Source organism: Nanorana parkeri, unplaced genomic scaffold, assembly GCF_000935625.1.
Source record: "Nanorana parkeri isolate BGI_ZX_2015 unplaced genomic scaffold, ASM93562v1 scaffold1841, whole genome shotgun sequence".
NCBI lineage: Eukaryota > Metazoa > Chordata > Amphibia > Anura > Dicroglossidae > Nanorana > Nanorana parkeri.
The window spans coordinates 61943-86643 of record NW_017308109.1 but is presented as its reverse complement, the minus strand read 5'-3'; the positions used below and the strand labels follow the sequence as shown (position 1 = coordinate 86643).

The following is a 24701-nucleotide window of genomic DNA, read 5'->3' as shown; positions in this document are numbered from 1 at the left end:
CATAATTGGCAGACGCGGCTGAGTTTTGGGCCAACGTTTCCACCAGCTTTCCCATATCTGTAAAGAATGTAGCAGGAGGGAACCCTGTAGTTGGGATGGAACTAATAGCTGATACTCCTGGCCCTGATGTTGATGAGCTAGCATTTTCAGTGTGATCATCCAGCATACCTGGCTGTATAAGCTGAGCTTCGAGGTCCCCTGGTAACTGTATGCCAATTCCCTTGAAGCAGGTTGGGACTCCTTTCTTCCATTCTAGTAGGGCATAGGTGTGGGAGACTTCTTGATTTATTTTTGTGTCTATTACAAACACTTTCTGGTCAGGTGCTAGTGTAGTTACTGCTTGACGGATCTGTTCCTCTTCCCATTTGTCAGCAGGAATGCCCATTACTACACTCAGCCCTAATTGGCCATTTTGTTCCTTGCACCACTCTGCTGCTGTGTTTGGAACCATTGTTGGCTCGTTTGTGCGTTTATCACTTTGCAAGAGGTATCAGAAGATATCCCGGACGAGCCCCCACGTGTAGCGCTCCTCCCCGAAGGAGCCGCTGGATGATCGGGTCTTCTGTTTCACCTCTGTGACACGCCACAAGCAATTAACCCACAGCACACCTTGTGAAGTTTTATAACAGATTTAATGACTATGGAATAGAACAAAGCACTTAACGGCTCCCCAATCACATGTAATACAACCAATAACAGGATAAGGCAATCTGACACGCAGCAGCAATGTCAGAATGTCTCAGATAATACACTTAGATCGAATGCAATCAACATTAATATCTCTACTTAAAAGTATCTACCCCACTCAAAAATACTGGCCAGTAGTACTGTCCTAGGCTAGCCGTAGTTGGGGCCCTTAATGTAGTGCAGATATGAACAATAAACAGGGTGTCACTGTGGCCAAAGGCCTCTCACCACTCCTCAGATCAAAAAGGGAAGAGATGAAGTCTGCTGGTAGAAGCTGGGTGTGCTCTCTCTCTCTCTCAAGCCGACTCTGGGAGAAAGGTGAAGTCATCTGGGTCCCTTGTAAGAAGTTTTCACTCATTCAGGAGACTGGCAGTCATCTCGGTCGTCTCCGTCTGGCTACTCCCTCTCAGCTGGGCTGGCTGGATCACCCCGGTGGCTGGTTTGGCCGTGCGGCTAGGCCTCGACGTCACCGGTCCTCACTTCAGGCACTCAATCTGGTCCTCTCTAATTCAGCAACTCAGGTCAGTCTCTCTGTACACCGCTGCACAGAGCCTGTGTGTGCCTGTATGTAAGAGGTGACCACACAGCTCTGTTGCACACAGTCTTAACCCACACAGGGTTACACAGGTCTGTCCTCTTCAAATGGCTGTCCGTGGTAATTCATCACTGCGAGCACCACCTTTTCCTATTTGGCCTGGACTGCTGTGAGGAGTGCGGAGGGTCTCTCCATCGACTTACATCTACAGACGCCCGAACGCTTGTATGCTAAAGTATGCTAAAGACGCCCACCCGCCCTCAAGAAGCCGCTGTCCGGCCGTTTAATTACAACGGCCGGACAGCAGGTAGTTAAAAACTTTATTTTTTATTGATACATGTCCCCCAGGGCAGTACCCGGATCTCCATACCTTTTTTATGGCCAATAACTTGCATATAAGCCCTCTTAAAGGGGACAATTGTTTTTGAAAGTTCTACCCCCATAGACTTGCCTCAAGGTAGAGTTTGAATTCAAACTCTTTGGATGTTCTATAATCTGAATTCGAACCGAACTCGGGCCTGTTCGGCCCATCACTAGTCAGGAGTGTTTGGATTACAAAATTGGTTGCACAGAATTTCAAATCCCTTGGCAAGCAAAAGTTCCAATATACATATGTCAACTGTACATTTAGTTTTGTGTGTCCGAAGTCCATCTTTTTTTGACCATTCAGGCAAAAACCTAGCAAAGCAGAAAATCACTTTTGCTCTTCTAATCTGACATCACCAATATCACATTTCTTGAATACTTATAACATTTCTCAATACTTTCGCTGATATGACTATAATGAAAAGAAAAATAGTAACCAAGGCCAGAATAAAGATAACATACGAGTGAAAGAATCTTTTCCTTATTATAGTTTATCCTATTAAACAACCTATACTCTGTCATATCCAATCTCAAGGGAAAAAATATGCTAGGTACAGTTTTAGGTAGTTTTATTACATCTTGCATTAAAGTTTATATTATAAATTAAGGTAATAAAATGTAATAAAAGAGATTGATTACTCAATCATGCAACCGCAAACCTCTTGGGTAGTAGCTCTCATGAAAACTAATATGATGCAAAGAAATTATTAATCCCATAAAATCTGTCTGGCTGGCTTCATACCTATAGTATGTGTAGCTTACTCTTCCTGTGAATCTAAATAGTGACTGTGAGAAGCTTGATATCGTGTTTCTCCGAAAATTAAGACCTACCCCGAAAGTAAGACCTAGCGCTATCTTCAGGGATTTCTGTAATATAAGACCTAGCCCGAAAATAAGACCTAGTCCGGGGTAGGTCTTATATTACAGAAATCCCTGAAGATAGCGCTAGATCTTACTTCCGGGGTAGCTGCACATCGGCCTACACAACACGCCCGCACACCTGTTTGCATCGGAGCGGAGAGCGGAGAGCGGAGACCTCGACAGCTGCAGCCAGGTAAGACATCCCCCGAAAATAAGACCTAGTGTCTTTTTTCCATGAAAAAAAAAATAAGACAGTGTCTTATTTTCGGGGAAACACGGTAGTACTGGCATTTTTTTCTCATAAAGCTTCCTGTATGTGAAAGAGGGCAGGGTTTCTGCTGAGGGTGTGTTTGGGGACACCTCACTTGCATTACAGGTAGGTTAGCAAAAGGGTTCCCAGCAGTGACGGACCTAAGGAACAAAGGGCCCTGGTGCAAGATTTTTTGGGGGGACCCCCCCGGCTCCTACAATTCCCGCCCTGCCTACCTATAGCCGTTACTATTCTGCATTTCTGTATAGAGGACTGCAACTCGATGTTTTATTTGGGGAGCCCCCCCCCCCCCCAAACCCACAAACACAGCGATCTCCTCCCGCAGCGCTCGGCCGGTTTTCACTTTCTATCCCCCGCTGGGACACAGAGCAGCACGCCCAGCGGGAGGAAAGAAAGCAGGGATGTGTTGCTGTATCGGCAGAAACATTACATTATTGCTCTCACTGCGACGTTCGAGGCGATATGTAACGTGCAGCACAATTGTCGTTTTTCGCACGTAGGCGCTCTGACGCGTGTGTATCTGGGGGCAGGGGACTTAAACATTTTCCCATTTTTTAATTTCTTTTTAATGTTACTTTAATTTGTAAACACTTTTTTTTTGTACACTAACCCTATTGGTATTACATAGGGGACCAGTGGCGTAAATGAGCGAGCGGCCGCCCGATGACAGCCGGGTGAATGTGGCAGAGAGAGGGAGCCAGGGGCTTCGTTTAGCGGGGGTCGTGACGGCACCCCCCCTCAGTCCTGCGCCCGGGGCAAGCGCCCGCCCCCCCCGGTTGTTACGCCACTGTAGGGGACTAACAAGCAGCCTGTGTAATAGCAGATAGGGTGTGACAGGTCCTCTTTATGGAGGCATCAGGGGTCTTTTAGACCCCTAATGTCACCTAGAGACCCCAAATAAGCTGAGGAAGCCGAGATCTGCTTTCCCAGCTTCTTGTCCTGGCTCTAAAAGCCGGAGACTGTGTACAGTGACACCAGAAGTGATGTAATACACAGCATTTCCGCGTCCAGTAATCGGAGGAGAAATCAGCATCTGGAAGCGGCTGAATCTCTCTCTGATCATTGCGGGGAGACCCACCGACCGCTGCAAGGGGGGGGGACCACACGGTACAAACGATCCGGCGGCTTTTCAGACACCAGACCGATGATTGTAAGTTACACAGCAATCGCCTGCTGTTAAAAGCAGTACCAAGAGCACGGCTGCCGGAGCAGCCGTGTTCTTGTTTTACCTACTTCTGCAGGCCGCCGTCTACAGACGTACTGCGGCCTGGAAGTGGTTTATGTGACATTAAAGTAAATTTTTTCCCCTCCCTCCAATGTAAATGCCAGCGTTTACCTTAACTAATGTCTCCTAATCCGATCTTCTTTCCTGATGTTTTCATCTGTCCCTCCAGCGGTGCGGTGGGTCTCCGATCCAGCGCTGACTCCTCTCTGCATGCGGGTGCATGCGTCCATAGACTTGCAGAGACTGGGGGCCCGCCGGCTGCTGGATACGGAGCTATCCAGCGGCCGGCTACTGTGCTGGGCCTCCCCCCCCCCGGCACCGGCGGTAGTTCTGTCACTGGTTCCCAGATCACTAGAGTACTGACAAATAGGGAAGGGCTTGTACTGGTATTCTAAAGCAATGCCTTGAAAACTGTATGCATCTTAAAGTATATCTGAGCCTAAGAACAAGCTATTTATTTATATCAGTTCTCAGATTTGGCAACTACGTTTGTTTTCTTTACTCAGGTTAAGTATATTTTCTGCAACTACAGAAATATACCTGTTGATATTGATAGAGGTCCAGTATTCTTGTAGCTTCCTGTGTACTGACTGAAATGTCAAATAATGTTAAGTTAAATAAGCTAGCTTCTGTGAAGTTAAAGTTTTCCAAACTAGCTTCTGTGAAGTAAACAATCCCTCCTCCCTAAGAAATGTAGATGATGAGAGGGGGTTGTAGCTTGTAGCAAAATCAGGAGAGCAGTCTGAGGTGACAACACTGGTCATCTCTATAGGTTCAGTACAGTGAGTGAGCGTTGTCACCTTAGGACAGAAGGTGTTTACTGGTGGAATCCCCAGCAAAAATAGAAAAAAGCTTTAAAAAAGGAAACTAATGCAAACATATCTAAAGACTAGTAAGTATCAATACATTTGTAAAGCTTAATTTTGAATTTTAACAGAAGTTTACCATTAGTTTATAAAATATGAGTTTTGGTACTTGGGGCAATGTTCAGAAAACAATACACTGATTCATACTAATTTTGACAAAGATTATTGGCTGTTTACATGCTAACAGTTTTCCCTCTCGTGTGCAGCGCTCAGCGCGCACACGAGAGGGGGGGAGGGGCAGGACGTCTTAAGACGCCCACCCGCTCTGAGCAGACTTCCGTCCGGCCGTTCACAGGCGGCCATGGACGGAAGGTGGTTAAGGAGTCCTTAAAAATGAGGATTAATGGTCTAGTTATAACCTTACTTAATTCCTTAAGTACCTTGGGGTGCAGGTTATCCGGACCCACTGCTTTGTTTGCATTGAGCATTTTAAGTCTTTGTTGTATCCCGGTTTCCGTCAACCACTGGGGTATATTTTGAGTTAAACTGGGAGTTTTATCATGTGTGTCAAACCCGTTTCCCTCCTGAGTGTATACTGAGGAGAAAAAGGCGTTCAGCGCCTCGGCCCTCTCCTTGTCGTTTGTGACTAGCTTCCCGCTTTCATCCTTTATTGGGCCTATCTGCTCCTTTCTCACCTTTTTACTGTTAATATATTGGTAACATTTTTTGGGGTTCTTTTTACTATCTGCGGCGATATGCTTTTCGCACTCAGTTTTAGCTGCCCGGATTTCTAGTTTGCATTTTTTGTTACATTCTTTGTAGTTAAGGAACGCCAATGCCGTCCCCTCCGTCTTATATTTTATAAATGCCGCTCTCTTGTCCTTGACGTGTTGTTTTACAGTTTTATTAAACCATATTGGTTTAGTCTTTGATCTTTTATTTTTGCTCCCTAAAGGTATACACTTTGAAGTAGCAGTATGTAGTGTGTTTTTAAAACAATCCCACATCTGGTCTGTGTTTTAGGTTTTGAAATAAGTTTTCCCATTTTATTTCCCCCACTAGGTTGCGCAGCAGTGTTAATCGTACGGTTTTTGATGTACGGAAACGCCACCGACCTTGCGAAAATCATACGATTTGACAAAAGTTTTCTAACCTTCTGGAAAGTCAAAAGTCGTACGATTGTACAGTATTTGCGGTTGTATGCTGCCCATCAACCTTACGAATATCGGACGAAAACGCGATCGCAAACGAAAATCGGCAGATATTTGTAAGGTGTATGGGCACCTTAACTCTGCTCTCTCCTCCAATTAGCAAGTTCCTTGTCAGTACATGTGCATCCAGCCTATGTAATTGGCCCCTAATGCGCACCCTCCCTCTCCTAGTCTCTGTTCTGAGGTTGAACTCGATGGACCGGTTTCAACCTGATTAACTATGTAACTATGTTCTAATGTACAACTGGTTGCAAGAGGCTGATACCAAGTCAAATTTAGCTAAATACATTGCAGGATTAAAAAATGCATGTAATGGTTTATTTATTTTAATAATACATAACTACATTTATTGGTGTTTTTTGCCTGAAGTTCAGTTTTAAAGAGAAAGATTTGCAGATTAGCAGGATAATACATCACTTTGCCTCCCTGCTTAATTAATGTTTAGTGCAGGTGTCTCAAACTCAATTTACTCGTGGGCCACTGAACAAATTTTCTTCTCCTATGGGGGCCATCTGCCAAATTTCATACTTGAAAATTGTTTTTACTTAAAAATGTGCATTTTCCTGCAGCAGAAATCCCTAATCTGGCATTTACAGTCACTCTCCCTAGACGCATTGATCGTGCATCCAGGGAGAATTATTGATTCCTAACCACAAGCAGGGCCGGTGCAAGGATTTCTGCTTCCCCCCCGCCACAATGCCACCCTAACCAGTGGCGGACCTAATAACCAAAGGGCCCTGGTGCAAGATTTTATCTTGGGGCCCCCCTCCTGAGACGGGGGGGCGCGGGAGCGGATCACACTGGCCCCAGCCCCCCTCCAGCGGTCTGTTGCAGTAGCGTGCTGGACTGGACCTGAGACCCTGCAGAGCACACCATAGATCCTGCATAGTCCACCTGAGACTCTCTATGGTGGGCTCTGCAGGGTCCCAGGTGGGCTGGTCTGGTCGTTTGGATCCCTTTCCCTGTATGTCCTCCCAACTCTTTCTTCTTACCTGCTGCTGCTGGGGCCTGGCCTCCTCCACCCCCTCCCGTCACCTCTGCCATGCCGCGCCGGTACAGTTGATACCCATGTAAGAGGCCCCCCAGATCCCTCACATGAGTACCGTTTGCAGATCGGTTCTACTGCACATGCGATTTGCGATGCCGATCTTCCCTGGAACAGCAGAGAGAGCGCTGGAATGCTTCACCTATTCCACCGCCGAAAAACTGGGTGAGATTACGCTAAAATGTTAGAACAGAGGCCTGTCTGTAATCATTTAATCAGAGAAATAGATTATAATAGTGAACATTACAGTGTAATATTCTCCATTATAATCCACTTGTCTAATTACATGAAAAAGCAGTACACAACCATCCCCACCCCCGCGCGTGGGACTCACCCAGCCAGAGGATTGTAGCAGCCAGGGAGTTTCTAATCGATGTGTGCACTGCAGGGGGCAGGGCTTATGACACACACACGCCACCTGTTACTATGGACGCAGCCGGGAGTGGAGGTGAGTCACAGGACCCGCCCCCTCACTGAGAAGCCCGTCGGCAATGCGGGGCCACGGTGTTCGAACACTGGGACCGTGCACTGCCCCATATTGCAGGACCGGACCCCACTGAGGAAGTGGGGGTGCCCAGGACTGGACCCCCTGGCCCCCCCACAGCCTCAGGCCCCGGTGCCCCGGCACTGGCTGCACCGGCGGTAGTTCCGCATACATCCCCATACAGCATACATTTTATTTGTGCTCCATTAAGCTATAGTGGCTCTCGCTCTGGCGCATGCTGTAAAACCTAACTAGGGTTGTTTTACCCGGACAGTCCGGTTTTTGAGTCTTGGGTCTGGGTGGCAGGCCAGGTGCCACCTGGACACAAGACACTAAGTGCCGATATCGGCACTTTAATTTTTTTGACAGATACGGTTGCTGAGGTCCCCAGTAAGTGCAGGACCTCAGGCAGCCACATCTGCCTGAAGCGGCATCCTACTGTGAGCCATAAACAGTCTCCATGCTGTAAACATACATCTGCCCATCTTCCTGTCCTGACAGCAGGAGGTGATAAGATACACAGCAGAAAGAAGAAAAAAAAAAACTACCAGGGAGGTGCTGTTTTTTTTTTTTCAAAAATATTTTATTGTGTTGAAGGTTCAATCAAGTGTTTACAACATGTCTAGTATGACATTTTCAACATTCTTTTTCCGTTACATTTTCAATAAGATTGCACATATAATCATGCTGAACACATTGAATATCGTACATCCTATCCTAAGGTTCTTTTCTTATCTTAGCTTATCTAATCTAAGAGCGACCCAACGGTAGACTTCAGATGGTAGAGTAGCTCCACCGTTATAAGGAATCGAGGAATGCTCTAGGGTGGAATGGAGTAGAGCAAGTGGCCCATCTTGGCGCCTATTCACTCCTCCTCCACCCCCCTCCCATCGCATTATTATGATGATTTCCCCTCCATGCCTCTCAGCGCCGTAGGATGCTTTCCCCTGAGAAGCGTCACCCGCTTGGTCGCCATCTATCTTATCCAAGGAAATAATTCCATCTTAACTAGTCTAAATTCAACTTTTCTCCTAGATTCATTGTAGTCATAAACTCACTGGCTTCCTCATCTTCGCCTCTCCCCAGACGTCCCGTGTGGTCTTCTGGCAGCCTCTCCACCCGATCGCTCCATTCCATCTGAACGCACCACAGTCACACATATTCTACATAATATTACTGGTAATGATTGCGACCACTCCCTCGTAAGGGGCTCGTTGATAACCCACCCCCCTACAGCTGACTGTCTGGCTATCATCACGTGACGGAGAACCTGTGGATCCTGTTGGGATAGCCAGGCAGCCTAGTGAGTACCTTGAGTACCTAAAGGGGAGAACTATTTTGTGGATCATGGCGGCTCCAAATTGAGTTGATATAAAGAGGCTCCATCAGTCGAACAATCTTGTTGTGACTTTATCTCCCTCCAGTATAGCCTCCAGTCGCTCCTGCCACATTACTGTTTTCAAAGTTTCCTCTAATTGTTTAATGTGAGGAGGATCAGGGGACAACCAGGCTTTCATCAATGCCCTCCTAGCTAGAAGAAGACACATTTGTACCCATAGCCACCTGGTCCTAGGGAGTGGCGTATCCCCTTCCCAATAACTGAATAAACATAGCCAATGTTGGAATGGCAACTCAGTTCCCACAATCTCCGACAATAGAGAAATCACCTTCTTCCAGAACACGGAGACAGGTGTACATGTCCATAGACAGTGATACAGATCCGCCCCTAGGAGGTTGCATTTTGGACATGCCGTCAAGTATGGACTTTTTGCCTTTATTTTATGGAAAAAATCAAAGGCATGACATGCCTTATGGATTATGCAGAACATATGAAGTATGGAGTCTCCCTCCATACTTCATTAGTAGTGCATTTCCTGATCGTTTGGTGTCCCTGTATTATTTTGTCATATAGGTCATCATCCAGTATATGTTTTCTCCATTTTAAAACTGAGGATTTCGCCGCCCGTGGGAGGGAAGTGGTGTTTAGACATGCATACAACGTCTTAATGGGGTAGCATTTGGAGTGAATTACCAGATCTAAACAGTTAGACTTAAGAAAAAATTGTGGTGTTCGCGTTTCACTTTTCCTGTAATGGGTCAATTGAGAATAAAATAAAAAGTGATTTCTGGGGATTTGAAACCTGTCGCATATGGTTGGAAAAGCTAACGGCTGAAATTAGTCTGGGTCGCACATCTGCGCCATTGATGATAGGCCTTTCGAATCCCATGCTTTATAGGCTGCGTAACTTTGTCCAGGTAGGAATTGGGGATTGCCCCATTAAGGGGAGGTATTTGGAGATATATGGGTGAGAGTTAAGTTGTAATCTAGAAGCCACTGTGTCTCTTATTATGATGCTGTGTTTCAGTAAAGTAGGTAGTTTAGAGATTCTGGTATGGAGGAGAGCTGTGAGAGACCATGGGGCAAGCTTGCTACAGAGACAAGTTGGAATACTGAGACAATCCATTGATCCAGTCAATAGAGTGGCAGAGTAGACAAGCCAGGTTGTATGCTCTAATATCTGGCATGCCCATGCCTCCATCATCTTTGTGTAACTTTAGTTGTCGAAGGGGTATGCGGGCTCTCTTGGATCGCCATAGAAATTTATTGTAGGCCGCTTCTAGTAGCTTGATGTCTTTGTGTTTTAGCAGTACAGCGATAGTTTGCATTGGGTACAGTAGTTTCGGGAAACTGACCATTTTTAGAAGATGAGCTCTGCCAAAGAGCGAGAGGGGTAGTGAGGACCATTTATTTCAGCCATTATGTTATTTAGTAGGGGAGTATAGTTGAGGTGATATATAGTAGATGGAGGGAGGTGCTGTTTTCATGGTCTGCTCTCAGCACACTCTGTGCATCAGCAAGGTAAGAGCTCACCTCTATATGTACTGAAGGTGGTCTTCAATACCCCATTCAGCCTGCTTCATCTGTCTTCAGGGACCTAGTTAAGTGCAGGGTGTTCTTCCCTATTGCTATATGTGAAATAATCTTTTTTTTAATCTGCCTACTTACTTTGCATCCAGGCTTAAAGTATCTATGTTATAATCCTTCCTAAAGATCTTGTATTTTTGTGTTTAGTTCAATTCTGCATGATTTGCATGTTTACATCAAGGGATACAGATTAACCCTTTTTGGTATTTTAAAAAACTGTTATTAGCACAGGATATCTAATTTACCTGGATTTAACCACTTCAGTTTTCAGTTGCCACACTTCTATACCCCTTATGCACCAGAGCAATGTTTACATTTTTCCTAGAGGCCTACAGATTCAGCAATAGTTTTGTCACTTAAAGTGACATTAAGGCCTTATTCACATGAGAAACGGCCAGCAGGTACAGCTTCGTGCTGCGCGCAGGGCTGTATCGGGCATCTCCAGGGAAGGACCGGTGCTGCGAGTTCCGTACGGGTGCGGGTGTCCCGGCTCGGACGCAGACAGGATCCATCCTGTCAGCGTCCAAGTAAGGACACCCGCACGGACGTGCTGGGCGGGTGAGCGTAGGGCGGCGTACGACCATGTACTCCCATAGAGAAGGACAGGGGCTGCGTACGAATCACACGCAACACCTGTCCTTCCCGGGAGCTGCCCAAAAAGGCCCTGCATGTAGCACAAAGCTGTACGTGCCGGCCTTTCCTCGTGTAAATGAGGCCTAAAGGCTAAAGTCCCCCCCCCACAGTACTAAAGTAAGGACTTACCTTAAATGATGTCTCTTAATCCGATGTTCTTCTTTCCTGTAGTTTTCAGCTGTGCGGGTCTCCGATCCAGCGCTGACTCATCTCCTCTGACATCCCACGGAGTCTGTGCGGGTGCACGCTGCTCAATATACTTACCTTGTGTCTCTTCTCGTCTTCCGGCCGAACATCTAAACTGCGCATGCGCCTGCCCCGAAATCCTTTATCCAACATATTTTCAGATGTTCGGACGGGAGCGTGCGGCGTAGACACAGGTAAGTATTAGCCTTTTCAAAAAGTTTTTTTAAAAATAATTTTGCATATATCTACTGCTTGCTAGCCATAGATATATGCATAAAAAAGTGAGGGTTTAATAACCCTTTAAGATAATAAATTCTTAAAGGCACATCCAACAATGCTTGGAACACAGACAGACTCACATGTCTAGTGATCGTGTATATGTACAACACTCTGGACAGCTGTTTATTTTCAGAAGTAATAAATCAAGGAGCGCCAGAGGTTGTCATACATAGTCTTTTAGACAGAGTTAATATATTGGCATCTATGCAGGAGGCAGCCCCAATGCAGTCAGGGAGACTGAAGACACTGTAAGACAAAACAAGAGAGGGGCGCCTTTTCCTAGTGCAGATCAGTTTTTATTTTTCGCGTAAAATGAGGATAGATAAGTGAATGGATACTCACAAGGATGGAAATACACAAGCATTAAGAACAGTGTGGAGACAGAACCGGATTAGTAGCAGTCTGTCAGATGCGTCCTATGTGCAGATCGATGTGCAAGAGTGTCGACGCGTTTCCGGGGCACGCCCCGTTCGTCAGGACATAGCCCCAGTCTCGTCCCCACTTGAATTATAAAGGGAAACAAAAGCCCCTGATTGGATGCCGCTCGATAGAGTGGATGGGAGGTATCCGAATGGGGAGTGGGCGGGCCACATTTAGCCTCATTAGAATCAGGCATTTAAAAAAAAAAATTTTAAATCCTCTTTATTCAAAAAAAAATGTTTTACGACAATCAACAATAATAATTTACAACCACATAATTAATAGTGTAATTTACAACAACATGATTATACATCCACATACATACATACAACTCACATTTAAGACACTGCTATTTTCGCAATTTAGTCCATATTTTAACATTTACATTTCATGGTCAACCCTGAACGGTCTTCATATTATATATGCCAAATCTTAAATTGGCTTCCCACATAACCTATTTAACTTCCTTTACCGTCCCCATTTATACATTTATATCGTGATATTTTCTACCTCCGTATTTAGTGCTTCATATTAATTAATTTTGTATATTATTTAGGTGTTTACTCCCATATTATGTAAAATACATATTTCTGTTACTTGTCCTCCCTTTATTTGTTATATCACACCCCCTCGATTCCACCTCTATATTTAGTGTTTCATATTAATTTTGTGTATTATTCAGGTATTTACTCAAAATATATAACAACATTTTCACATATTATATCTAAACAAGGAACCCCCTACCACATATTTATAGTGTATAATTTATATATATATTTATAGTGCATATTTCTATTACTTATCCACCCTTTAATCATTATTACCCCCTTCCTCTAATATTTTTAGTGTATTTCATTTGTTTATTTATTTATAATGTGTTTTTCCCCCCTTACCATCACTTTTAAATCAAATCTTTTATTTAAGTGAGTATTAACTTATACTATAAGTGGGTTAAGTGATCTAAGTGGAGCTAAACCAGGCATAGAGAGCCATGGGGACCATATCTTCCAGAATTTCCCCAAACATCCTCTATGTATAAAGATCATTCTTTCTTTCAATAATATTTGGTTGACCTGAGTACACCACTCCTCTAATGTAGGTGGCCGGGAAGACAACCATCTGAAGGCAATCAATTTCCTTGCTATGCCCAGTAATCTTATTTTAATGTCACCAATCCCCTGTTCCTGTCCCCTCCTCACAATTCAGTAAACACAGCCTGGGATCCACCTCCAGTGAGATATCAAACACTTGGTTAATCAATCTAATAATATCTTCCCAGTACCTAAATAATTTGGGACATCTCCATAACATATGGATCAGGTTGGCATTAGTACCTTTACATAGAGGGCATTCCGCTGTATCTCGTCTACCCCATCTAAAATGTTTCTGAGGGGTAAAATAGACTCTATGAACTATAAATAACTGAGTAAGGCACTGGGTAGGCGAGAGAGATGATCTAGGGATATTTGCCAATATGGCTGACCATTCTTCATCTGAGAGCGGGCCCAGATCGTCCTCCCATCCTCGCCTACACGACAGCGTCCTATCTTTGGCCCAGGCCCTTATTAAAATATCATATACTCTAGATATAAACCCTTTTTTATAGTTAGATTTTGCTACTATATGTACCATTCATAATGGGGTATGAATGGTATAAGCGGGGTATTCATAAGGCTGAACGGACATATTCGGCCCTGAGCCTCTAAGGCATGTCGTAATTGCAAGAATTAAAAAAAATGAGAATTGGGGATACCGAACTCTTCCCTCAACGTTCGAAATGTCTTCAGGTCATCACCTTCCATGAATTGTTTAATATATTGTAAACCTTTATCCATCCAGGTATCAAAGTCTGTCTGCTTGGCCAACTCTATCAATTCCAGATTGTACCAGATAGGTGTATGGGAAGTACACCCCTCATATCCCACGACCTCCTTCATAACTTTCCATACCCTGGCCATCAAGGAAAATGTTCAATATACCGACCGTGTGGAAATAATACCTGCTTCTAACTGTGCTATAATAGAGTATCTAGAGAATACCGAAAGTATAGTTGCCTGGACCGGATCTTCCCATACTTTTTCCCCCCATCCCGCCATTTGTTGTAGTTGTGCCCCCCAGGGTTGAATGAAGGTCTGGAATTGGTTTCTTCACTTTAAATTCCCGATCATGGTTTTAGACTTAGCAGTTCCCCCCCCCTTTCCTCATGATCCATCATCCACTAGTAAGGCAGAGCCAGCTGTCAGTCACGCAGCTGGGCGGATCCCGGCACAATTGTCAGGATCCGCTTCAGCTGCGGCGTCTCAGTATACCGTGAGCAGCTGCTCGCGGTATACTGCGCCGTCTCAGTATACTGAGCCTTGGGTGACGGGGGACGCTAGTTTGTGTCCTCCCGTTACCCTAAGGAGAACTATGGGGAAAAGACTTAACCCCATAGTTCTCCTTTAATTGTGAGGAGAAGCAATAAAGCACAACCCCTCTGCAGCACTTCAGAGCAGTAAGCAGAGCCAGGTGTAATGCCCAAGCATGGATACCCCCATGTACACATACTCTATAAACTATAAATATATGCATACTAAATCTTTTTTAAACAATATTGTGTTACATTGTTAAAGAATATCTCAATCCAAAAACAAAAATGTAATATAGTGCAACTTATTAGTCTTTCGATGTGGTGGCTGCATTAGTTTATTTGTTAAGTTTTTTTTCCCCCTTTATTTTCACTTGGTGCTCTTGCCAGTAAAGCATTTCTTGTCCTAGAGCAGCAACGCTTACCTTACTGTATCTATGAAGGAGCAGCATTGTCACCCTAGGTTGCTCTCCTGATTTGCACTACATACACTCCCCCTCTCCTCTTCTTCATTACATAGAGAGGAGGGCTTGTGTAGTTCACAGAGCATAAATTGAATGCTCATAACATTGTCTGAGATTCAAAATGCAGTTAAAATACAAGGACATCAGATAAAAATGTTTGTACTTGCAGTAAATATATGTAGCCAGGAAGAAAGAAAACTTTTGCAGCTACAACATCTAAGGACTAATAAGCTACAATATAATACATTTTTGTTCTTGGGTTTAGATATACTTTAAGATCTGTTCCATCAAGTGAATCTCTTTGACATATATACTTTAACACCTTAAAGGGTTATTAAACCCTCACTTTTCTTTTACATATAGCAAGTAGTAGATATATGCAAAACCTTTTTTTTTTAAACTTTTGAAACAGGTTTAAACTTACCTGTGTCTTCGCTGCGAGCTCCCGTCCAAACATCTGAAAATGTCTCGAGAGGGCGCATGCGCAGTTTATATGTTTGGCCGGGAGACGAAGAGAGACACAAGGTAAGTATATGGAGCAGCGTGTACCCACACAGACTCCGTGGCACATGAGCGAAGAAGAGGACAGAGGAATCGGCGCTGGATCGGAGACCCGCGCTGGAGGGACAGCTAAAAACGACCGTAAGGAAGAAGATGATCGGATTAAGAGGCATCATTTAACCACTTGCCGTCCGCCCGTTGTAAAAAAACGGACAGACGGCACTGCTGCATTGGCGGGTTGCCGTCCCCAGACGGCATTTTTTTTCTGCTCGCGCGCGCCCCCTAGCGGGCACGCACGGGCAGAAAAGACCTGACCAATGCAAACACCCGTTACCGGGTGTTTCACATATAGACGATCGGCGGCTACATAGGTCGCCGATCGTCTATATGTGCTCGTTTTTTCGCCCCCCCCCTCCCCCCTCGGAGGGCGTCAGGAGGAGGAGGACGGGAGATCAGCTCCTTGCTGATCTCCCTCCGGGCTGTGAATGCAGAAGTGATGTGTATTACATCACTTCCGCATTCACCTGTCAGTCATCTGGCTGCTATAGCCAGAGAAAAGAAGCTGATGAAGCAGATCTCTGCTTCATCAGCTTCTTTTGGGGTCCACAGGTGACAGGGGTCCTAGAGACCCCTAATGTCTCCATAAAGAGGACCTGTCAGTGTGCCTTTGCTATTATATAGGGGGATTGTTATCCCCCTATATAATAGCAATAACAATAAGTGCAAAAAATATATATATAAATAAAAAATACCACCAAAAGAAAGCTCTATCTGTCCTCAAAAAAGGGTATAAAATTCATTTCAGTACAGTGTTGCATGACGGAATAAATGTCAGTAAAAGTACCGCAGCGCTGAATACTGAAAAATGGCCTGGATGGGAAGGGGGTTTAACACCGCGGATGTCAACTGGTTAAGGTAAGTCCGTACACTAACATTGGAGTGGAGGGAAAAAAATTGTTTAATGTCACTTTAAGTGAATACGACTACACCCAAACAGATCCTCTTTCTCCTGAGTTAATATGTATTCTCTTCCACAAAAGGCAACCAAGACCGACACCATTATGAGACATTTGAGAAGTTTGGAAATCAGACGTTCCTTCTGCATTTGGACAATGGGAGAGGGTAAGTAAATAGGCTAGGTTTTTATAATATGCTAATTCATAATTATTGTTAATAAGGTAATAAAGTTGACAGTGGACATATGCAGCAGTAAGAGGGCAATCAATTGGAAGGTTTGGAACAGAAAGGCCATTGTGGATTTAGAGAAAATCGGTTAGGGGTAGAGTATGGCAAGAGAGGAGAAACAAGTTGAAGAAAGCTAGGTTAAATTATTAGAAGGGAGTAAATAACTGAAAGGAGGGTTCTAATGTAAAGGAAAGGTTGACTGAAGTATGTATTAGGGCTATATCAGTGTATGTAACCTCAGAGTCACATGCTAAGCTCTGGGTATCCAAATGTCATATAACAAGTGCTAAACAAAACAACCAAGTCCATATAACATCAAATCCAGTGTAAGAAAAAAAATATAGTCATTGTGAAAAGATTCCAAAAAAGTGTGACACGTAGAAGCTTCAGAAAGTGATCATCAATCTTAAGCCCTCATTCACACAAGAAACAGGCAGCCCGTACAGATCCGTGCTGTATGCACAGCCCTATCGGGTCACAGGAGTACTACAACCGACACACAAGCCTTGTTACAACCAATATACAACCTTGCAGCAATAAAAGAAGCTTGCTACAGAGAAGTCTTGTGATATCCAGCGGTTCTCTGCCTCCTATATGAAAATATAGCAGGCCCAGTGATGGCTGTAGTATTTTCGAGGCCTTAGACAAAACATGAACATTAGGTGATCCAGTGCTGGATCCATCTCAAAAAAGCAGCTCAGAAGCAGTTTGAAAGCTACTCTAATGCAAGGCATCTCCCCAAAGCATTCTGTTTAGAGTAGAGGTAGCCAAACTCCGGGCCTCCAGCTGCGTTGGAACTACAAATCCCATGAGACATTGCAATATTCTCACAGCCACAAACATGACTCCCGGAGAGAGATGCATCATGGGATTTGCAGTTTGGCCACAGCTGGAGGGCCAGAGTTTGGCTACCCCTGGTTTAGAGTGTCACTAAAGTCATAAAACAAAAATGTTACATATTTTCTTCAGCATTCCATTTTAATAAGTGATGGGCTGAAAACACCCGAGTTCGAACTTTCGAACATGGAAAAAGTTCTAACTCAAACTTTGAACTCAATTAAAGTCTGTGGACCAGAACTCTGAAAATCAAATGTCCCCATTTTGAAAGCTTATATGCAATTTATTGGCCATAAAAAGGGTATGGGGATTCTGCTACTGCCCTGGGGGACATGTATCAATGAAAAAAACACTTTAAAAAAATACAGTTTTTAATGGAGCAGTGATTTTAACATTGCTTAAAGTGAAAAAAAAAATTAAATATCGTGCCTAGGGGGTCTACCTGCCTGTAAAGTGACACATCTGTACGATGTATAGAACCTGCTGCACCAAAAAGTGAAATTTATCAGGAAAAGAAATGACATTTATAAAGAGAAAAAAAAAAAGCATGTTCCCCCTCCCAAACAACACCAGACCCTTTTGGTCTGGCAGGAAAGTTAGGAGGGACCCCATTTAAAAAAAAAAAAAGTGTGGGGTTTCCCCCAAAAATCATTCAAGACCCTCCTAGGTCTGTTAGGAATTTTAGGAGGGACCACAAGTTACTAGGGATGCACCGATTTATCACCCGCCGAAACATATCGGCCAATATGGCACTATGCAGAAAGTTTCATTTTGTGGCCGAAATAGCGGTACATCTGTTCTTTCTCTCCTCCCCGCTGGGCGCTGCTCTGTGTCCCAGCGGGTAAGAGATAAACTGTCACAGGAGGCCGAGCGGTGCGGGAGGAGAACGCTTGTAGTGGCCGGCGTCTCTGCTCCCCACACCGCTCAGCTTCCTGATATTTCCCTTTTAAAATAGAAAAAGAGATTGAGGACAGAGTCCTCAATCTCTTTTTCTTCAGCCCCTGTTATAAATGAACAGGAATCCTCTATACTGAGTGTTCCTGTTCATTCATAACTTGTGGACATAGTATGTTTACTATATCCACAATCATTTACAAACACTCAGCGATCACTGATCACTGAGTGTTTGTACCCTGACACGCTGTCACAGCTGGGTGGGGCGGTGCGGGAATAGAGCTCAGCCTCCTGTGACAGCAATGACAGCTGTCTCCACGCACACCGCCGCTTTCCTGATCTGTGACAGGAAGCTGAGCAGTGTGGGGAGCAGAGACGCCGGCCACTACAAGTGCTCTCCTCTCCTCCCGCACTGCTCGGCCTCCTGTGACAGTTTATCTCTTACCCGCTGGGACACAGAGCAGCGCCCAGCGGGGAGGAGAGAAAGAACCACTACAATTTCCCTGAAGCCCCTAAAAGTAAAGTAAAAAATATTTTAAAAAAATGAAATATAAAAAAATAAAAAGTTTATAAAAAAATTTAAAAATGTGAAAAAGATAGAATAAAAAACATTTTTGGTTTCGGCCTGACATTTTATTTTCATTTCAGTTTTGTTTTGGTTTTTAAATTTTAATTTCGGTGCACCTCTAATTTACAATTTTAAAAAAAAAAGTGCGTGGGGTTCCCCCTCAAAGTCATACCAGGCCCTTAAGGTCTGGTAGGAATTTAAAGGAGGAACCCCACCCCCAAAAATGGGGAAAAAAGACGTGGGGTCCCCCCTACAATTCCCAACCAGACCCTTGATCTGAGCACAGGCCTGGCAAGGCAGGAAAGGGGATGAGCGAGCGGCCCCCCCTCCCTGCCATACCAGGTCACATGCCCTCGGCACTGGGAGGGTGCTTTTCCAGGGATACCCCTGGAAAAGCACTTTGTCCCCCTGCCGATAGGGACAAGGGCCTCTTCCCCACAAGCCCTGGGGCGTTGGTTGTGGGGGTGCGGGCAGGGGACTTAGTCATATCAGGGTACCCCTTTAGGCCCCGTTCACATATAGCGAATTATCGCGCGATTTCCGCCGCGATATCGCGCATTTTTGCCGCGCGATATCGCGAGAAGTCGCCGGCCAATGTTATTCAATGGAGCTGTCTTAACTCCATGTCGCTCGTCGCGGTCGCAAGTCGCTTCTACCGGACCCTTTTTTCGGCGGATTTTGCGCGATTTTGCTTTTTTTCTATGGAGCCCGACGGGGAAGGTCGCGCTACCGTCGCTGGATCGTCGCTGGAACGTCGCCCCGAAAGTCGCGCTATCCCGGCCGTGCGGATCCGCTGCAAAAGGTATGTCGCTATATGTGAACGGGGCCTTAATAAAGGGGCATCCAGATGTGCCCCCCCTTTTGAATTAGTAAGGGGTACTTGTACCCCTACCCATTCACTAAAGTGTTAAAATAAATTGAAATAAAAAAATCCAGACTTTTATTAAAAAATCCTTTAATTGAAATAAAAGCACAACAAAGGATTTTGACGATTCCTTTATCGTTAAGAAAAATATAAACCCAAAAAATGGATCCACCGACGTCATCTAGGTTCACAATGTCCAGCATTGTCCAACGACGACGATGACTCGACGAAATAAAAAATAAAACAAGAAAAAATAAAAATAGAAATATTTATAAAACATTTTTCAAAAACGACGCCCGCCAAGCCGTCCACTCGCGAAGAACATTCTGACAGATGCTGGCAAAATATAAACAATTGGGTGGAGCTAGCGATGACAGTGACAGCGGTGACAGCTAGCTAGCTCTGCCCAACTTCTTACATTTGTACGGCACCTGACAGGTGAGCCATGATTGGGCAAACTCATCTTGCCCAATCATGGCTCTTCAGTGAACTGTGTCGTGATTGGGCAAAGTCTTGCACCTGACCACTTTACCCAATCAGGGCTTCACAAGGCCGTGACAGTTCACCGAACACATGAACTAGCGATGTTCGAGTCGAACTCTTGGTCGACTCGATCATCAAGCCCATCACTAATTTTAATATCTCTCACCCTGTATATTTACGTTTTTATCTCCATTTAGCCCCCATAAATACCTTTTGAATAGATTTTGAGAACCACATGTAAATGCATTTCTTGTATGCCTTTGTCCACTTTTCATTTTGCCTTTCTAATATCTCTCCTTGTAGTCACACATGCAGGAGCACTGTGCTCAGAAACTATTACCTTGTTTTTTTCACTTCTTCCTAATGTCCTGCCAACATCCCCTCCCACCTGTCTACTTTGCCAGCCTCTCCTACAGCCCGAGTACTTCTTCACACAATATACACTGCGTTCCAGCATGGTTAGCTGCTGGAACGCACTGTATCACATAGTAATCTCCTGCAATCTAGGCCAGAGGGGGTGTGGCGGTGCATTGAAGTCAATGGCACAACAGCATTGCTCCACTGCCCTCGGTGCCTGCGTTCCCGGTCCAGTGCAATCTGAAAAAATAGTACTTGCAGCATTTTTTCAGATCGCACTGGACCAGAATGCAGGCATTGTTGTGCCCGCATTCAAGTGCGGGCGATCACACTGAGGGCAGGGGGCCTGGATACGGTGCCTTTGACGTCAATGCACCACCACGTCCCCTCCCACCACTGAACATAGGGGGAGTTTACTATGCGATACAGTATGTTCCACCAGCTAGCCACACTGGAATGCACTGTATATGGTGTGAACAAGCCCTGACGTGACGCAAAGCGTTGTGGGATATGACCCAGAAGCAAAAACAAACAGCACAAGCTGCTACTCACAAGAAGCCGGGATTTGCAGTGTTTTTAAAAGTAAGAAAATATTTTGGACTATAAGAACAAAGCCTTTTAATTTACGTCACAATATGTGTTCTGAATACCTAATGTGATGCTGGTGCCTTTAGATCCACTTTGAAGACTTTGTCTACTAGCTCTTCTTCTTGAAAGAGAAAGGACATCAGCTACAAGTTTGAGCTCATTCAAACAGCTGACCAGAGCTGACCTACCATTCAGTTCTTGTAGACTTCACTGAACCCTACAAGTAGCAATCCCTCGCCGGAAAGCCAAACATTAAATGTATTTACTTTAGGGTCATATGTCTTTCTATTTGAAAGATGAAGCCAACATTACAGGTAAAGCAAATTTTAAAGAAAGTAAAAGCTTAGGCACTTTGCAGCCCGTGTAAAAAATAAGGACTTGTACACATCTGAGCGATAAAAACCATGGGTCTTTTTTCAAAGTGTGGTAAATTGTCAATTGCTAAAATAGCCTACGAGGCCAACGTTTTGTACAGCATATAATGTCCTGTCAGGAAGCAGACTTGTAAAAACATAACCAGAGGTATAGGCAGGGACATAGTTGGGTCAGAGTTAAGAACAGACAAACCCATTGTAATAAACCATACTGAAGAGACAGGGTCCAAGATCAGGAAAGGTCAGTACAGGTGGCAGGCAAGAGAATAGAAGTCAAAGCAGGCAGAGTCAACAACAGAACTTCAAATGGAGTGCATCCAGAATTATTAGCCAGTCAGAAACCCATACTGCTCCTGGACCCCATAGCAGCAGTGCGATCTGCTATAGCTATAGTTAAGCTACTGAAAAAACTGTATGACTGGCAAAAAACATAAGGCAATACTACATGTAACATATTTCACTTGTAGGTTTGGACGTCATTCATATGATGACCTTTCTATATTGGCTCCTCTTCAGCAGTGCTGCAGGTCAGTAGATGTAAATGAAGCATGATTTCAAAGTTTTAAAATATGCAGAGATTGAATAGTGTTTCTAATGCTGTCCAGGAAATTAATACGATCAAATCTTTCAGTGATGCAAAGAAATATTTTATCCAACAGTGGAATAGAAGTTATCAGCCACCTTGTTCAACAATTTTAGCAGTTTCATTATGTGAAGTTAATGAAGATAGAAATGATAGATAAAAGTTTCACTCAGTCAAAGCTCTCTCTTTTATATGTGGAAAACGCCTACGTATAGCCTGACAACTATTTGAAATGTTCACTTGCTAATTACCTTGTTGTTTTGGATAGGAATAATTGTATTTGCAATATGAAAGCATTCATGTTCTGCCTTGGCTGTAATTATGTGCCATTTTATCTTTCACATACTTATTATTGGCTAAACCGCTTTACCTTTGTCTAACATTGCATTTCTGTACACTAACTACTTCAACAGGATTTTTTTATTTCTAACTTTCTGTACATGTAAACTATTTGTACTTTGCAGTTCTCCACTCTGGAGGAGTGGAGAACCCCGGCTAATCCTTCAGCTCACTTCGGCAGCCAAAGACCTTCGATCTAGCCGAACCAAAGGCTGCTGTACTGGCTATTTGCAATAGCCTGTATAGCAGCCGAACGCATATACTTCGGTTCTGCTGAGCCGAAGTCACAGCCGAAGCAGGGAGAACAATCTGCCGAAGCAAACCATTCTCCCCACAAATGTAAACCCCCCAAAAAAGTTGTTGGGCCCCCCCCCCCCCCCCCGAGTTAAAAATAAAAAACAAAGTGTTTGGGTTTTCCTCCAAAAGTCATACTAGGGCCTTTAGGTCTGGTAGGAATTTTAATGAACCCTACCCCTAAAAAATTGGCAGAAAAAAAACATGGGGTCCCCCCTAAAATTCACAACCAGACCCTTACTCCAAGCACAGGCCTAGAAGGGAAGGAAGGGGGTGAGCGAGAGCGCCCCCATGCCATACCAGGCTGCATGCCATCGGCACTGGGAGGGTGCTTTTCCAGGGGTCCTTTAATTGAAAAACAAAAAGCACTCCAAACGTTTGTGACAATTCCTTTAATTGAAAAAAAAACACAAAAATTAAAAAAATGGATCCAACGAAGTAATCCATGTCAATCATGGCACCCAGCGTTGTCAACGTCGCCACCGACTCGCTGAAAAAAAAAGCCCAACGCCCACACCCGCCGAACACGTCGCAAAATGATAGCTGCCATCCGAATGTAGACAACTAGGCGGAGCTAGTGGTAACATCACCGCTTGCTCCGCCTATTTCTTTTGATTTGGCCAGCACATGTCATATGGGTCTTCTGAGGTCCCAATGACCTCAAATGTCCTGAGGATTACTACAAATGGTGTACTACAAATGTATGACAACAAATGGGCGGAGGCGGCCGTGATGTAATCACTAGCTATGCCTAGTTGTTTAGGCAGCTGTCATTTTGTGGAGTGTGTTTGGTGGGTGCGGACAGGTCGGTGGGTGTTTTGGCTTTTTTGGATTTCGGCGAGTCGGCTGCAGCGTTGACAACGCTGAACGCCATGGTTGACGTGGATTACTTCATTGGATCAATTTTATTTATTTATTTTTTTCAAGTGTGGTCTGTTTATATACACTTTTAACGCTTTAGTGAATGAGTAGGGGTACAAGTACCCCTTACTCATTCACAAGGGGGGGGCAGCATCTGGGTGCCCCTTAATTAAAGGGGTACCCTGATGCACATAAGCCCCCCTGCCGGCAGATCCCCACAACCAACAGGTTGTCTGGTATGGATCAGGAGGGGGACCGCTGGACCAAAGCATATGCATTCAGCTCGGCTGAGCTGTTCGGTTGCTGTACGGGCTATTGTGAAGGATCGCGGCCAGGCCGAGTTGACCCGGATCGCAGCCAGGCCGAACTCACCATGCAGCCGTTGCCCTCTATTCAGGCATATCAGAGGGCCCTCTGCAGAGAGCCGCATCTGCTACAGTTGCAGTCGCCAGTCTCTCTGACCCCCCCTGGAGCCCCCATTGACCCCACCTGGAGCCCGCACTGACTGCTTGGAGCTCTCACTGACCACCTGGAGCCTGCACTGATGCCCTGGAGCCTGCACTGACCCCCCTGGAGCCCGCACTGACCCCCCTGGAGCCCGCACTGACCCCCCTGGAGCCCGCACTGACCACATGGAGTCCATGCTGACCCCCTGGAGCCCTCGCTGGCCACCTGGATCACTCACTGAACACCTGGATCCCTCACTGACCACCTGTAGCTTGCACTGACCACCTGGAGCCCATACTGACCACCTGGAGCCCTCACTGACTGCCTGGGAGTCCACACTGACCGCCTGAGAGCCCCCACTGACCGCCTGGAGCCCATACTGACCACCTGGAGCCCATACTGACCACCTGACAGACCATACTGACCACCTGAGAGCCCGCACTGACCGCCTGAGAGCCCGCGCTGACCGCCTGGAGACCACCTGAGAGATTGCAGTGGCCACCTAACAACCTGAACAGCCCCTCTAAACCCCACACAGCTCTGCTGAGACCCTGGAAACATCAGGCCTGGGAACCCGGAGCAACACAGAGTATGTAGCTTCATATTATTCTGCATTACTGTATAAAGTATTGCTGGGATTTGTAATCCTCTAAAGGTGACAGTATTATTCTTCATTTCTTTACAATGTATTGCTGGGGTTTGAAGTCCTCTATAGCTGGTGGTATTCTGCATTGCTCTCTAATGCATTACTGGGATTTGTAGTCCTTTTATAGTTAGTG

The 24701-nt window shown here is 45.0% G+C and overlaps 1 protein-coding gene across 1 annotated transcript in view; it reads left to right on the top strand.

Annotated features, from left to right (window-relative positions):
* The window catches only part of LOC108799869 (extracellular serine/threonine protein kinase FAM20C-like), a 152612-nt gene that overhangs the window by 110791 nt on the left and 17120 nt on the right, over positions 1-24701 (top strand). Inside the window, exons 8-9 of the mRNA XM_018571797.1 lie at positions 16288-16369; positions 21866-21925. Coding sequence (XP_018427299.1) covers positions 16288-16369; positions 21866-21925 — 142 coding nt within the window. The remainder of the gene's footprint in view (positions 1-16287; positions 16370-21865; positions 21926-24701) is intronic.